The following is an 18,431-nucleotide window of genomic DNA, read 5'->3' as shown; positions in this document are numbered from 1 at the left end:
AGGATATTGAATACAGAGGTCACTGTGGCAGACAGCCAGAGCAGCAGAGCATGTTATGTGACCTGAGTGCATATCGTGAGACAGTAGCTTGGCAGCAGAATTGAGCACCGCCTAATTCCTGAGAGCAGGGTCTTCGAGGAGCCCAACAAACAATTGATCAACGTAATCAATGAAAGGAGACACTGATGCCTGGATTCCCATCTAAGCATCAGCTTGAGGTGAAGGTTGAAAAAGGCAGATTTAATCACTGCTTGATTACAGGTGCCAAACAGGAGTCCAGTTCCATTGATTGATTTAATTCATTCTGTATTCACCGTGAGAAGGTCCACAGAGACGATCCATCTCCTTTACATCCCGGAGGAAGCAGGTGCAAACACCAGCATGCAAAACCCAACATTGCATATCTGTGCTTGCTTTACAGGAAATCAATTGGTCTTGATATATACAGTAGCACAGAAATTGAGCACTGACTTCTCAGTGAGGTGCTGTACAGTAGTGGAGACCATAGGACCAGGAAAAGAAGCTGGTGTTGAGATCTGGTCTACTGTAATGGCTCTTTTGTCACCTTAATTAATACGTTTGATCATCTTAATTAATACGTTAGAATGCTAATATTATTTGTTTTTTTCAAGTCTTGGCAGTGCAACTTCTAGAACCTCATACAGTTAACATAAAGTTTAAATAATTAATAAATAAATAAATATAAAAAAAATCTGAACTGGAGGATGTAAGCATGTTTTCAAATTAAATGTACTCCTTTTCATTAAATGGAAATTCAGTGGTGACAAATGTTCAGTAATTTAGTATTAGACTTATCACAGGGCACAGGTGAGAGCAATCATCTGGGGGTATAATCAATACTGGATGAGGATGTTTGGATAATTCTCTGACCCCCACCTCCAGAATCAGCATTCTATTGGTGTCAGGGCCTAATAAATTATATATGCATATAGATGGCTTTCACTTGAGTTACATTATTTAAATAACACTGAATGTGACTTTCGTAACATGTATATGATCTTAGGTGGACCGCACACTTTCCCCAAATAAGAATTTTAAAAGTAATCATAAATCTATCAACTGAAACCAGCTCCCAAGTCAAGGTAGTATCCACCCACCACACACATCACAGGGGTGCATCCTTCCAATTGAGATTGCTCAGTAAATGTTATTCATAGGAATGCATATTTAAATAGACTACGACGTGGAGATAATGCTGGCTGTGATCTGTTACTTTTCTTATTTGCTTTCTTCAAAATGTTCAAGTGTTTCCTGGCATTTGTTTTCTTCCTCTACAAAGTGACAGCTGTTTTAAGACACTTACTGTTATTGTTCTGTCAGTATGATGTAAAGGGAAGTCCTCCCAAATCTGCTTTTGAAGTTCAGTTCACAGTAGTGCTGGGCAAATTCACAGAGGTTGTCTGACAGATCAGACATCGAGCTACATAAAAAAAAGGAATATAACAAAGTCTTTTGTGTACCTGTAAAGCCACTGAGACTAAAACATAAGCCTGCTTCTGCAATGCTTTGAAGCAAGGGATACTATCTAGTAGTATAAAGCTTCCTCCCTCCTGCACTTATCTTGTACTCTGGTAGCACTTTAGATTACAGTGCATGAATGTCCATGTTATTACATTATAATAACAATCACTACCTGCTCTTACTACTGTGTAATTACACATGAATGACCATGTGAACAGCATCCATGTATAACACACCATTTCCATGCATTTCTCACTAATTCCACCACCATGTGCAAGCAGGAAGCCTTCATAGTTACCCAGGTATTAATACTTAGTACATACTTTTCTGCAAATGCGGTGTCCCTGACAACACTTATTGATGGAAGGAAAAACAAAAGAAAAACATTGGTTATTAAGCCACATCTTAACGAGCGAGTTAGAGTGTTGTTTCTTAGATCAGTCACTGTGTAGATCATTAACATGGACCCCATTTGTTCACTGCTAGCTTGCGCACATAATTACAGATAGTTATTAATGTAGTGTAAGTAATGAGAGTTATATGTGCCTGATTAATAAGTGTGACACACTATGATTTTAATGTTATAGTACACTGTAACTGCAGCATTGTGTGTAATTACAGCCTCTTGTCAAGCTACAGATCTATGCTAATGAAAAAAGACCAAACATAATTTAAGTCCAGTTTCCTCAGCAACAGAATAGATTTGTAAAAGGATGTTTATCTGTCAGCTTGCCTATGAATAGCCATGGGAACAGACAAGAGACAAAACGAAGCTGCTTGCTGATTTAAAAGCTTACAGAATGAATCATCAGGCTGGTGTTTATCATTATAATCAGAATAATGGTTTTACATCTAAAACAATCAAGGTAAGTCATTTAACGATATATAAAAGAAAACATCATAACAATAATACTTATTTTTACGAATTCTTAATTAAACGGTTATATTATATATTGTATGTGGTAAAAAAAAAAAAAATCTAACACTGTATTACACAGAAATAACTATAATAAAACAGTATGTGCACTTAAAAATAGCTGTTCAGTCAGAAATAATATGGATTTCCGGTGATTAACGTCAAACAGTTAATCATGAATGAGGTAAAGAAGTCAAACAGACACATTTATTTGGTTAACACATACATCTGAACAATGTATCTGCTTTAATTAATTAGTCATGTAATTCTATTTCAGTGTGTGTCTGGAAATGATATAGAATGGAATTACTACTGGCATGATGTGTTGGAAAACAGGATAGGCAACATCATGGCTTTTAACTATCCGTGCTGCTTTGTGATCAGGTGATCAGGGCTCCCATTGGGATAGGTGCATAGGTAACTGCTTACATAATATTTGGGGGTACAGTCTTTCTCAAGGATGCATGTACTTGTGTAAATGATGCATTAAGCAGTCTTTCCTCATTATGGCATGCAATCTTTTTCTTGGGTGACAAATATATTATTGAAAGTAATAGAGTAAGTGTCTTAAATTAATATTTACTGTGAATTGAGGTGGAAGACCCACAAGTTGAAATCAAAATGGTAATACTTGATTTCCATTATGGCAGAAGAACTTGTACAAAAAATATAAAAATATTAATATTAATAATAATAATAATAATAATAATAATAATAATAATAATAATAATAATAATAATAATAATAATAATAATAATAAGAGGCATATGACAGCATGTCCAATATTGGGGGTAAATTGCATTGTCAGATTCTTGGAAACACATTTCAATGCTTTATATTATCGATACTGAGGCTGCAATCTCTCAAGTCAGTGAAGTGTGCTGTGTATGTTATGATGAGCTCTCGGAATGCATCCAGCATCAGAACAAAAAGAAAAAAGCAAGCCATTTCACTCTTCAATGCCCATGTCATCACAATACAGCAATTGTGATTTAAAGCCTTCTACAAAGTGGCAGTATTCTGCACGGCGACATTTGCATCAGTATTACATTTAACATAGTTTGAAATGCCTGAGCTAGACACTGAATTGTGTGGCTGGGAGGTTAGAAGGTGTTATTTTGCTTTGTAGCACTATAAAGGGAATACACTGCACAAACAACTTGAGACTCTGTCCCTGTGTCTTATGATATGTAAAGAATACCCAGCAGCTGTTGCAATGTGGCATGATTGAGCTCTCAACAAGACTCCAGTCTAATTGAAAAGTTACTTAGGTTGACTAATTACTGAAAAGGATGAAATCAGAGAAATATACAGAACTCACTCTTGAAGTATAATATAGCCAATACCATGAAGATGCAAATGCTCAGACGACATATACATTATATCGATGACTATATCTTCAACTACTGTACAATAGCGAAATGAACTCCATGGAAATGGGCTTAATAGCATCGTGTTACTTGGGTTTTTACTTTACTTGCAAAAGCGACAGTTGGCATCATTGCAGGGCCTCCCCACTTCTTGCTGTATCATCTGAAGTGCCACGCAAGTGTGTTTCGGGCCCCTTATTGGTATCCTTATGTATTTATAATCTTCCATCTGTTTGTAATGCATTTAGTGTCAGGTTGATTGCTGATGCAATTGAATTATCTAATGGAATTTCAATAGATTTACTTTTACTCTGTTGCACAGCTTGAATAGAATTAATAAGCCAAAATGTAGGTGCAGGTAGACATCCATCACGTATTAAAACTGCATATATACTTTGGTCGGGAAATGGATGGAGTTGCATGTGAATGTCTTGCTTGTTGAAGTAAAGCAGTGGTAAACTATCTATACAGTGATACCGAGATACCTAGTGAAAGGGGTCTGATTGGGGTTAAACAGACAGAAACGACACATCCCAGTCGTTTTGCAAACAACTTTGCTCTATTAAAGGACCTGTGTTTTATCAGTCAGTCAATTCCACCGCAAAATGGATGCATGTGATTTACAATGATATTTTCCAAACGGGGGTTTGGAGAATAACCTAAATGAAGCGATTACCCCAACAGCTGTGAACAGCACGCAACAGCAATGGTGTCCTTATTGACATGATTTCAGTGACTTCTGTATGCAATTGGCTTTGAACCTACTGTAGGGTTAGAAATGAACTAAGAAAGGGTTTATATGAAGAGCTAAGTTGCGGCTTGACAGGTGAGGAGAAAGAGAAGTGAAAGTATGTCTAAACTGGGTGCCCTTTAGTTGAACTCAAGTACAATGTAATACATAAGAGGTCATTTAAGCACATCATGTAAGCGTGTTTATCGGTCTGCGTAAATTGAGAGTACACACAAGCCCGATGACCTTGAAGATGCGTGCCGACGCGCACCCAGAAGGACAGGTAATTGAGCTCTACTTTTTACTTCTGTAATAACTAGTGCTACATTATTTTGTATTAAGATAATGTTTCAGTAATATATGTGTAACTCTTAAATATTGGAATTAAATAAAGGAACTATGTTAAATTATTAATTTATTTTTGGACACGAATCATTATAGATTATAAACCATAACACAATACATGAGTTTCTCCCTACACTGCGGCACACAAGATAGCACTCAGCTCTTGATCCAACCACAGTAGCGCAATGATGCTAGTACCACTACACCAAATACATGCAGACACACAATGAGTTGCTATTCTACTTAAGAAAATAAACATATATGTATTGGAATTAGAGTTCCAACTCTGGGTCTTACAAAGAATTACATGGAAAAACGGATTTAAATAATGCTTTCAAACTCTAGTGACAAACACGCTGTACCTCACAAGTTTTTTTAATCAAGGCCTTAGCAACCTCATCCTGGCTTTTGGCATGTTTAATTAGACGCCTCCATGCAAATTAACTGCATAAAGCGGGGGAACAGGGGGTTAAATATAGAGACCTTTAATTATTCAACCCCTGCATGGCTAAACATTTTTTATTTGTTTTCCTAAATTGCTTGTGACACCATCTTTCCACCCAATTATGAAATGTATTAGTGATAATTATTGTATTTTGTAATTCAACACACTAAAGAATCACAAGGTCGCTTTATGGCAAAAGCTAAATGAAATGTGCGGTGAAACAGTTTTGAGAGCAAGGGGAAAAAAAGAGTTCTAAATTCCAAATGCATTTTTATATCGTAACAGCTCGGCATTATTTTGTCCATTCTATTTAAGGATTTGGTGTCTTTAAGATTAAAATATTGACTGCACATTTGAGATAATCCTGTGAAGTTGTGCTTGGGTTTCCTTCTAAAATTTCACCAGGTTCAGAATTAGAAAATCTATGTACACCAAAAAGTCCCCTTTCATGTCAAATTTAAGCAAGAGCTTTTTTTTTTTGAAGGAGAGACTAAATGGCATTTAAAATACTGCACAGTTTTACTTATGCAAATGTGTGAGTCTTACTCTGTAATTTAAAAAGACACTGAGGTGCGTTGCATAGTCAAAGTCGCCTACTGCACACAGACAGATGGAAATGAAAACTATTCCAACCTTTAGATTTTTGTTTTTTAATAAATCTAATGCAATTACATATAACAACAATTCATACATAACCCTAACAATAGCATCAATTAATCATAAAAAAAACACCAATATGAAGTGTCGATTGTATTGCTCAGGTTATGATAGTTTATATATCATACTATTTTGAATTACTGACACTTTTTAAAAAGTTGAACTGATTTCAGTCACTGCATGTATAAAATGCATTTTCTGCTCCTAATCCATGTGGCTCTCCAGTTGGATTTCACTGTGCCGCATATCTGTTGTGGTTCTTGTACAATAATTCTAAAAAGGTTTCTAAAACCAGCACAGAATGAAGGGCGCATTCATTACTGCATATTTCTGCCAGTATCCACTTTTAAATCCTCAAATAGAAATTAGAATTTGCTGAAGTGATCTTTGCCCTACCTGAATTCCTGATCACGAAGAGGCTAAGCCTGGTCAGACTCACTCGAAATTATCAATAAGTTACCTACTATTTTTAGTATCTCTATAAAGACTAATATAAATACATAGTGAAATTAGAGATTAACCCTTGATCATAGCAAGTAAACACACTGCAAAACCATGTTCAGTCATTTGAATGTTTTAATATGTATGTGTTTACATTCAATCAAACTGGCAAACTTTTACTTTGATGACATTAAACTTCCATTTCCATCCATCTATTGCACACCATTAAAGAAGACACAAACATACCTGTCAATACTTTCTTAAAGCTTAATGTTCTTCTTCTTTTTTACCATCTCTAATTTTTTAGCCGGTTTTTGTAACATTATTTTATGTAATGATCAACTTTGCCTAAATGAACTCAATTAATCATCTCATCAGTTCAGTATGTAATATTTGCCACTGTTTTTTCTGTAAATGGAATTCTATGTGACATTTAAGAAAACATGACTATATCATGAATTTAACCACATTTCTTTAAATCAGCACCAGTAGGAAGAATGTGTGACCCATCAATCCTAGTTTGGTTCCTACTTACTGATTAAAAGATCCAAATGATTCAGCTTCAACAACACAGCTAGGTAACCCATTCCATACCCTCACCCCTCTGTGTAAATGCCTCCTGCCCTCTGTTCTGAGTCTGTCTCCACTTCAGTTCCAGGTCTGTTCACTTGTATGGGTTTCTGTCCTAGACTTAAAGTATTTGTTAGGGTTCATTCTGCCAACTCCTTTTAAGATTTTAAAGATTTCAGTCAAGTCACCCCTACTTCATTGTATTGCAGGCAAAAGAAATGCAGTTCCTTTAACCTCCATAGCTGATTCCTTTAAGACCTGGCATTAATCTGTTTGCTTTGCTTTAATGTGGTGACCAGCACTGAAACCTCATCATAACCTCCTTTGATTGCTACTCTATATACCCTATCCACAGCACCTTAATAATGTGTGATCGACACACATTGAAACCATGTGATTGCCATTCACTTCACTTAGAGCAACGTGATGAGCATGCATTTTATAGCTAATTGAATAGGCAACTAGTCTTTACCGGTGTCATTGTTTTTTTTGTAACATACAATACAGACATAGTAAACTGAATGACCTTGGTTTAACAGATTGTCTCAGGATTTGGGCCACATCTGTTTAATCAGGATAAGAGGGCCTTATTTGACCCCTTGCTAGATGACTATAAGATGCAGAGAGACATACATAACACAAAAGTCCAATTTCAGTATGTTCGAGGATACCTTGAAAATAAACCAGCTAGCATTCTTTGAGATGTAAAACATAAGCCCCCACTGCTTTGCCAGGGGGCTGTCAAAAATCGAGTTTCTTTTTTCTGGAGATCAGCACTAGGTATTGTTTTAATTTCTAACCAGAATAAAAACCTGTATACGTTATACTGCATATCAATCCTGGTCAGCTGGTGACATATCCAATATATTCCTATATTACCTATTGCCAAGTATCCCTTTATTTTAAGTGACAAATTCACAGTATTAAAATTCATAAATGTTCATCACATAGATTGGTAAAATAATGGATTTTACTATTGGCAAATAGATATGCAAATCATCTGTCCTCAGAGCCTAATAAAAAAAAGGTTGTTCTATTTAGTGAAGTGACTGGCAATACAAAAAAAAAAAGCATTTCAGTATCCAAATAAAATATGTGACTCCAAATCATAAAATGAAATCCCAAGGTAAACGGTAGGTTCAATCAAAAAATACTGCAGTATGACCCTCTTTATTGTTCTATGGTGCTATTCAAAAGCTATTTAATAGACATGGACAGAACATGCCACGGCATATTTTAAACGTGAGGTAAGCCCTTAATTTAAAACACATATCTTCCTGTTCACCTTGATAACATCTCGTCTTCGAATGATGTTATCAATGATCTGAATGATAAGCTACAGTACACCCGGCCCCATACAGCCGATTGATTTCATCTTTCAATGTTCTTAGTTGTTAACAATGTTGATGCTTCTGTTTTATTTTGTGATATACGATGGCGTTGCATAATTAGCGGTTGTGCTGTCTATATTGCAGCCTTTCTTCCTCAGGAACTGATTGCAAATCAATCCAGCTGAAAGTCACCCTAATCCCTGGATTGTTAAAGGTTATGGCTCACCGTAATTAGACAAACAACCCCAGTTCTAGTAAATGCACTTGAGGAGCCCCACTGTAAACTGAGTAAATCTGTAAAATACAAATCTGTCTGGTTAAGATGAATTGAATCTGCAAAGCTAAGAGTGAGTGGCACTACTCATATCAAAGAGATGGTGGCGTTTAGCTTGTGCAACCCAGATTGATATCCAGGGTGACTAAACAAGGAAAGATTTCTATGTGATTTCAGTCAGGGTCAAAATTATTGTACCAGATCAAGATGCACAATACCAAAGGTAATAAATATCTTAAACACATGTAGTCCCAACGCTGTCCCTACACTACAAAACGATGTGCTGCCACATCTTCAGCTTGTATGTTCAAATCTCTTTAATCTAATCCTGAATAGAGAAGCGCACACAATCAGATACAAGTGAGATGGATCAGCCACTAGTATTACACATCAGGTACATTTTCATGAGGTGCTGCTGTCATTTCCTCCACAGTCAGAATAATAAGGCATGGATCAGAAGTGCTTAATATATTCTCATGAAATAGATATAAAAAGGAACCGTAATTCAATTTTATTTTAAAGAGGAGATGCCTTTTTAATTCTGCCTCAGAAGCTACCTTTCCTGCCTTTGAATCATTAATACTACTTATCTGTAGTAATCTGCAGCTTGCTCCGCTCAGGAATGAGGTCATCTGTTCATTTTCAATCACCATTATGCATCTACCGTGATACAGTACGTTACTGTCAGTGCAGTGCCAATGCAGATAACAGCACAGCTACCCTTTCTCTTAAAAACAAAAACAGAAACATTAATGGTTAGGTTAAATATCAATACTGTATATGATAAAAGCCCATTAAGCCCATTAATTAATTTCCACAAATTCAGTTTAAATAGGACTTGCTTAACCTCTTAAACAATTGAATTCTCCTTCCCCATACGTCTGCCCTTTACTTTCTCAGTTACCTCTAGCCACAGTGTCTAAGGCATGTACTGCATGGCTGTGTGTATTTGTTTAGTGTATGGGCCATATGCCACAAGCAACATTTAGATTTATCAAGTGTTTCATAAGTAGTCACTGTACTTGCACACAGACATCACAAACATGTTGTTTCTAGTAAACACACACCCTAGCCCCTAGCTTGGTATACAAAACCCTGTTATGTCACATCCCTGTAATTAATTGGAAGCCGTAAAGCACATTTCATGAAGCTGGTGGCCACATTACTTATCCACGGTCATTGTGTAGTTATTCACAGTCTTCTTTTCACACAAGAAACTAATTGCACAGGTCCCTGCTTATTCCGAATTAACTAAGTTGCTTTGAAACACAAATCGTTTAGATAATTGTTCCTTCCCATGATTTTGCAGCCAGTTAAGACTCATTTGAATAGTATATCATTTTAAAAACGGATTCATAAGAAGTCTCATATGGGAGCTATCCCACACAGTATTTCTGTAGCAGCTATGAATCTACAGATTGGACTGTACCATGCAGGAGTTCTCATTAGCAGGACCTATGGGAGTTTTATAGTTTTTTGTTTACTGATCATGTATGCTTAACATGGCATTGCTGAATTACAGTTACTAGATAAAATAAATACAGTTTTCTTCTATCGTTTTATTGCCATGCAACTTGAATAAGACTGTCAGTAGTGTTTTAGAGTAGGGTTTGGTTTTAGGGTAAGGTTTGGTTTCAGGGTACGGTTTGATTCATGTTGTTTCTGTTTGTAAAAAAGCCTTTTGGGAAATTATAGTTTTATATAATAAACCATGCCACATTGTATCAATGCGTCCTCTATTTTAATTAAGTGTTCAACCCTAGCTGCTTCATTCTATAGCAATTAGACGTGTCTCTCAGTTAGCTACCTAATCCTGTTTTAACACCACCACCTATTAACATTTGAGATTGCCCTATTGTGTTCCCCTTGTCTTGTTCTGTGCCTGTAGCAAACGTCAGGACATCCAGTATATGTGGATATACCCCAAGCCAAGCTACTTCATACATTATGACATATAGTGTAAATACTACTACTGTTACTGGAGTTTGTCTAAGACAGAACATAGCAAATATTATCCTATATCAATGTAATAGAATTTGAGTAGATATTATTTCTATTGTTCCAAGTTCCTTTTAATTCTGTTTAAGATTTTCATGATAATTAGGCTTTTACTTTTTTTTCTTAACTAGCGAAAACATAGTGACGAAAATAGAAGCAAAAAAAGGTGTGTGCTTCAAATACTGTACATTAACAAAAACGTGTGTGCTTCAAATACTGTACATTAACAAAAACGTGTGTGCTTTAAATACTGTACATTAACAAAAATGCTTTGGATGTTACAAAGAAAGCTTCTTTGCTTGTGATGCTCAAAGAAAAGGAAGGCTAATGGAGAAATCAGTGACCCACGAACGATACTGCAGGCTTTCACAGATGCATTCACTGCGCAATGTACAACTCTGTCAAAGATGTTGGCAAGCGGGGGGTTTCAGTGTATAAATAGAACTGTATTTGTCTCAGAGTGTGCATGAAATCCAATAGGATGAAGTGAAAATGGAACCAAAAAAACAAAGAACACAGATATACCTGTGTGTATATATTTCCCTCTAAACTAAAACAAACAATAATAAAACATAAATCAAAATAGTATTAGCATTCATGAACCTGTTCAAATGAGTAATCAGTTAGGAAATAAATGATTGACCTTACATTGCTATGCTATTGCTGGAGTTTCCATTGGTTTCCATAGATTTCATTATCGCCCATTAGGTGGCCTCATTCAACCACACTATACCCATGGCGATAATAACTAAAAGCAGGTGCAGTTTGTGTACATATAAATAATCCTTCATCGAAATAGGTTATTTAAAGGTAATGCTTCTGTGTTTTGTATTTCAATAGCAAAACATTAATTGTACTCGTTTATCAAATATTATGCTGGTACACCTGTTTGTTTAGAAGCCTATGAACACCATTGTACATTACATTGTTAGGTACAGTAGATTACTTAAAGAAATATATTGCACTTTATAGATGTTGTTTTCCAGAGGAAAACACAAAACAAAAAAACATGCATCAGCTTTTTTTTTTTTTATATAGCTTCTTATTCTTTTGCATCTACTTAAATTGACATTGCTGCAGATACATAACACTATTTTTTTTCTTCAAATTCAGTGCTGTCGTTTCTATTATGTTCCTATTTTAACCGTGCCTTTTATCTGAATACTGCAGTTCATTAATCCTAAACTGCCATTCTTTCTTTTTCTTTCTATTCTTTAAAAAAAAAAACTCTGAAGAGACGTCAGATTGGAAGTGTGAATGGGGCAGCAGACTACTCGGGCAGACGTTGCTGTAATGTAACTGAGAGAGCATTGAACAGAAATACGCTGTGCACCCTTAGATAGAAGAGCTCTGGTACTATGGTGCGGATGTATTGCGCTTTTTAGGATTTATTTTACTACTGGGAAGCAACCGGGACATTTGAGCTGACTCGCTGACAATACATGTATTTCAGTTTATGATGATGGTGATGATTATTATTATTATTATTATTATTATTATTATTATTATTATTAGTAGTAGTAGTAGTAGTAGTAGTAGTAGTAGTAGTAGTAGTAGTAGTAGTAGTAGTAGTAGCAGTAGTAGTATTTATTTCAATGTATTTGCTAGTATATCTTTAATCGACTGCACTGCCTTTCCTTCCTCTCGCGCTCCAATCCTTCTGTGCAAGACAAATGCAAACTTCAAATCGGTATGGTGAGAGCCAGGACTGGATTTTAATATAACGATAAAGCTGAAGACCGCTCCACTGAAACGTGACATCTCAATACAACTCTGCAGGTAAGAGTTGTGAACTTTACATCTGGAATCAAATAAAGACAAGGGAAAACACAAACATATTTGAAAATGATATTGTTAGACTTTCTTCTGCATCACTAACTTGATTGTGGCATTTGGTGACAAGGATTGACAACGCATTTTATGGAAGAAGACTGTTTTCTTTCTAGCTATGGAATGGAAAATAGACTTAAAGAAAACTGTTCTAGTTATTTCCCGGAATATTTACATCTGAATTACATCGTGCCGCCCAAGTCAAAGGCCGGGACGCGTTAAACGACGAAAAGGTATTATTTCTGTAGGATCAGGAACACTGTACACGCACGCATATTCAATAATGGACTTTCTCATTTTAGTTATTCTATTGTTGTTTTTTTTCTTCCAATACAAGGGAAACTAAAAGCATGCATTTGTTATTATTTTAATACACAACTCCGTGATCAAAAGTGCAATTTATACGAAAAACAGCCACAGCCGGTGTTATTTATTGAACTATCCACCGGAGAAAAAAGAGACATCTGACTAATCTGAGCATTGTTACAGCTTAATCACAGTTTAAAAGAGAGAGAGAGAGAGAGAGAGAGAGAGAGAGAGAGAGAGAGAGAGAGAGAGAGAGAGAGAATGTAGGCGACTATGAAAAGCACTACAGGTTTAAATAAATAAACAAATAAATAATACGTTTCCTGGTTTTCAGTGAAAACGGATTGATTCCCATTAGTGACCCAGAAACTAATACACCATGCCCAGCTTTTAAACAGACGGCTGCCTCTTCAGACGGGACAGGCTGCATCACAGGAGCAGATAAACAAGGTCAAACTGATCAACCCAGACACGCCTCAGCGATCATGAACAAGAACAAATCAGATAAACGCATTGCTAATATGATCGATAGTCTATTTCCGTAACATTATATATAAGGCTAATGACTGCCTAAGCCACTGTTTGCTGATTAAGTAGGTTTGGCCATATGTAGAGAAGACTGGCTTACATTCTGCACTGGATCCTATACAAATCCAACTGGATGACGGAAAATACACCAAATAAAAGCGGCTCCTTTAGCAATGTAGACATTGTCTTGCTGGGCTTTTTGCTTCTTGACCGGAGCTCATTTAGGATTGGAATAGTTATGGAAAGAAAAACTAGCTGCAAGTCATGCTGTTTTGCTCACTGAAGAGGATGTATCAGCATGCTGCTCAACATGATCCTTGATCATTATTCCACAGTAAATAGATGTATTGCATCAGGGGAGTTATGACTTCTGCTTTTGGAGGAGAAATGATGGGTTTTAACATCACAGCAGTTAATGATAGTGATATTGCAAAGAAAGACTCGTCAGTTCGAGTTTTGACTGGCTGCTTTCTGTCACTCTTGATACTGACGACTCTACTGGGAAACACATTGGTCTGTGTTGCTGTTACTAAGTTTCGTCACTTAAGGTCTAAAGTAACTAACTTCTTTGTAATATCCCTGGCTGTTTCTGATCTGTTAGTTGCAATTTTGGTGATGCCTTGGAAAGCTGTGACAGAAATAGCTGGGTTCTGGCCCTTTGGTTCCTTCTGTAACGTCTGGGTGGCTTTTGATATAATGTGTTCCACTGCCTCTATTTTAAACCTTTGTATTATCAGCGTGGACAGATATTGGGCTATCTCAAGCCCATTCAGATACGAGAGAAAGATGACCCCAAAAGTGGCATTTATCATGATAAGTGTTGCATGGACCTTGTCAGTGCTGATCTCTTTCATTCCAGTGCAACTGAACTGGCACAAGGCTCAAGCTACCAGCTTTACGGCATTCAATGTCAGCTATGAAGGTTCGTTGATGGATAACTGCGACTCGAGCCTGAACCGAACCTATGCCATCTCTTCTTCTTTGATTAGCTTTTACATACCAGTTGCAATCATGCTAGTCACCTATACTCGGATTTACAGAATTGCCCAGAAACAAATCAGGCGGATCTCTGCCTTGGAGAGGGCTGCAGAACACGCCAAGAATCGACACAGCAGCACTATGGACCCTGAAAGCTCATTTAAAATGTCGTTCAAAAGAGAAACCAAAGTTTTAAAAACACTGTCGGTTATAATGGGGGTCTTTGTGTGCTGCTGGTTGCCCTTTTTTATACTGAACTGCATGGTGCCCTTTTGTGAACACGCTTTGCCAAGTGGAGATGCTGACTTTCCTTGCATCAGTTCCACCACCTTTGATGTATTCGTCTGGTTTGGGTGGGCTAACTCTTCGCTGAACCCTATCATCTATGCCTTTAATGCAGATTTTCGCAAGGCTTTCTCTGTTCTCTTGGGATGCCACAGGCTGTGCCCCACAAGCAACGTCATAGAGACTGTGAGCATTAACAACAATGGAGCAGCTGCATCGTCTTTCCATTATCAACCAAAAGGATTCATCCCTAAAGAAGAAAATGTGACCTACCTGATCCCTCACTCCATTCTTTGCCAGGAGGATAAAACTGAAAGGAAAGAGGAGGACGATTCTGGGATTAAGACCCTGGACAAATTGTCTCCAGCTCTTTCAGGTACCTTGGACAGTGACATAGATGTTTCTTTAGAAAAGATCAACCCTATAACTCAAAATGGACAACAAAAACATGAGCAAAATCAACACAGTGCCGTGTGAGACCGCAACACATTAACATGGGACATTATCTTTAAATGACTTGAACATTAAAATAGCCTGAATGCAGCTGTTGCAGTAAAGCCTAACTGAAGTCCTTAATTAAACCCTGTTTTATAACAAAGACTCTGGAGTCCACAGAATGTTCAAAGAACTACAGCACTTTATCCTGACAGAAAAAAAACACAATCTGCAAAATACTTTTTACATTTGTACAATAATAATAATAATAATAATAATAATAATAATAATAATAATAATAATAATAATAATAAAATAACCAATATAAAAATATGAACAACAAAGAAAAGTAAAATGTAACTTGTGGTAAAAAAAAAGAAAAAAAAAAAAGAAAAACTTGCATGTGTTGAGATATTTAAAATGAAATTACTTGTTCATAACACAAGGGGGTGTCAAAAAAAAGTAGCAAATTAGCAAACTTCATGTTAGCTAGGTAAACAGTGCTTTAAATATATACAGTATATTTTCAATACTTTTCCTATTTTAGGTTAAATGGATTGGGATATTTTGCAGTGAATTGTGGTATGTATTACTCTTTATTTTTATATTTATTTCTATTTTTATTACAGATGATTTAACAGTTATGACAGTTGCTTGTTTGCTACAGATACTCTATAGATGTCAACAGGGGCTTATGATAAGTGTCAGTTAACCGTAACCTCTCTCGTTAAGCATAAACTACTTTATTGTTGACATATAAGCCCTCACCCCCCACAGAGCTATTAAAAAATAACACTTGAAGAATATTAATATACAAAGTGTAACGTATATAGGGCTCTATTCATAAAACTTTAACTCTTTTAAGTTACATATTCTGGACTGTTTTTTAAAGATTCTTCATAAAAATATGTATTTGGTTAAACTGTGATTTGAAAAATGAGAATGAACTTATACACCCTCACTTTTTCACAATCGGCAATATTCATTTCATGAATCAAATCTGCCTTTAAAACAACAGTCCCCAACAAAACATTGCTTAAAATAGCCCTTAAAGTTGTGAGAAAAGAGCCCATAAAGTAAAATGAGATACCTGCTAGAACTGAATAATAATTATCCAATCTGTTAAAAGGACTGAAAAACAGAATTTGCCAAAATAAAATGCAACCCCATTTATCTGACGCTAAAAGGAGCATGTCAATCCCTAGAGTCAAGACTAGTAGAAAATGTTGGGGGGACTGTGGTTGCTTTTATGAGTGGCTTTTACCAGTTTTGAATTATTTCATTCTTATGGGGACGACCTTTTGTAATGCTAACCAGAAATACCTGTTGTTGTTTCTAACAGTTAAAAGGTGGAAAGGTTAAGCTGACTAATCTTGACGGCCCAAGTTGGCACCCCTACCTCAAAAATCAACCACATGCTGTTTGCTGTTACTTATATTTACAAAGTACTGGTAGATGTTAAAATGTAGATGTGAACACAAATGCTTTGCATCTGAGTCAAAAGCTCCATCGATGTTTGTAGCAGGTTGTGCAGTCTTGGAGTGTAGGCTTGTGAAGCAATCATGGCTTTAATAAAATGCCTAAAGTATATGTACTGGAAAAAGGTAAGCACTGGGAAAGCTTATCCACAGTTACTATGACTTACGTACCCAGTTTACAGTTTGTAACACAATGTCTGTGCCCTTATCAGATATACAGAATAAAAATGTATGTTCATTGTATATCACTGCATTCAATCTTATTTGGAAGCCTTTTCACAAAACACAAATTCGAAACATGAATTGCATTGTTAACAAGGTGGGGGCTGTGGGCGCACACCGGCGACCCCGCGCACCACAAGCGAGCGTCTAAACTACAATGCAAAGAGCCGGGCTCATCTGCGTCCGGGGTTTCTGAGCTTTTAACCTCATCTTATCTCACCGACGAGGGACTGGACAGAATCCGTAACGGCATGGTTTTTGCTCCACATGGTTTTTGCTCCAGAACAAATTCTTGGCATGTTGTGAGGGAAAATTTAAAAAATAAACAGACTAATTGCAGCATGCTATTTTGGGTAATTGCAAAAAGAGAACCTTGCAGGCTGGAAATATGCTTGGCAGAATAACATTACCACAAGTTAAAACACATTCACATCACTGCTTTAAAAACAGTTTCTGTTAGCGGCCTTTTCTGGCTCACTCTGTCCTTTGCGATTAACAATATGGTGAAATATATTCTGTTCTAAGTTAAAGATTGATGACATTAAAACTACTGTACGCATTATTCTAGCTTTTCCTTATTTTTTGAAAATTGGGATTAATATGTAGAAAATAAAAGTCTTTAATATCAGGCTGGCCTCTGTCACAGAAACAAATGAATTTCAATGTCTCCAGGCAGTGATTCAGATACATATAGAAACTGCCTTCCTATTCAAACTAGATGGATGGAGGTGAGCTATTAAATAGGTTTATATAACAATACAGCGTATGTGATTTCACACAGACCAATCCCAGTCATGAGTCTCATATGAAATGTAAAGTTAGCAGGACTCGTGATCTGCTTTATTGATAAAGTGATAATATATTCTTTGTGTCCTGACTGCTGTTAAGATTTATAGTATAAGCCTTCAGACTCACCCTTCAAGTGCTCTTTAAAAAGTTCTGTTGTCCCCTGAAATAATATACATATTCTAGAAATACTGAGTGTTTATGGGTGAGAGGACAGTTGTTGTCCATTAACCCCTGTTAGGTTCCTTGTGTACTGAGTACTTTGGTATCCCTGGATAGATAATCATATGAGTGGGGTACAATAGATACATCATTTGCTATTCGCTGAGCCTATATTAATGGATATTTTAGAAGTAGAAATATGATAGTGGATAAATAAAATGGTCAAACAAATAAGATGATGGGCCCACATTTCATCTTGGGTTCCTAACATACGGTATACGGTACCCTACCCACCGGCCCCCTGTTTCACAGTGCTTGCTGAAGGGTGGCGTATTGTATGTTCTCTATTAAGTTGCTTAATTGGCAAAGACAATTTAATGAAAAAAGCCTCGGAACAGCAGTCGACTTCAGAATTTCTGTCAAAAGACAATAATGAGACTATTGAAGGAAAACCAACCAGGTCAGAAATCACAGTCATGTACTTGTCTAATCATTTGTTCTGGGGTCATCTGTGGTAATTAAATGTCCAGTTTACAGTAAGATTAAATAATAATTTAAAATATATATATATATATATATATATATATATATATATATATATATATATATATATATATATATATATATATATACAGTATACATATACTACCCCTCAAACAGCTGTAGATATTTCACATTAAACTCACCCGTGGTCAATTTCCAAAAAAGTAAAATACTTTATTCTAATCTTTCAAGCGCTTTGGCATAAGATTTTGAAGGATATTCGACTTTTTAACAAATGCATCATTGACTAACGTCATGTATCTGGCTGCATGAAGGTGCACAGATAATTATGCCAGGATTATAAATTATAAATTATGGT

General features: G+C 36.2%; 1 protein-coding gene across 1 annotated transcript; it reads left to right on the top strand.

Moving 5' to 3' along the window:
* Positions 1 to 11,853: 11,853 nt before the first annotated feature.
* On the top strand, positions 11,854 to 17,245 carry LOC117413161 (D(1) dopamine receptor-like). The gene has a single exon (XM_034021946.3). It carries the CDS (start codon positions 13,566 to 13,568, stop codon positions 14,961 to 14,963), a length of 1,398 nt encoding a protein of 465 aa, XP_033877837.1. The 5' UTR covers positions 11,854 to 13,565; the 3' UTR covers positions 14,964 to 17,245.
* The last annotated feature ends 1,186 nt before the right edge of the window (positions 17,246 to 18,431 follow it).

Source organism: Acipenser ruthenus, chromosome 23, assembly GCF_902713425.1.
Source record: "Acipenser ruthenus chromosome 23, fAciRut3.2 maternal haplotype, whole genome shotgun sequence".
Classification (NCBI taxonomy): Eukaryota; Metazoa; Chordata; class Actinopteri; order Acipenseriformes; family Acipenseridae; genus Acipenser; species Acipenser ruthenus.
The sequence above is the reverse complement of the archived record's forward strand: the minus strand, read 5'-3'. Positions and strand labels throughout refer to the sequence as shown.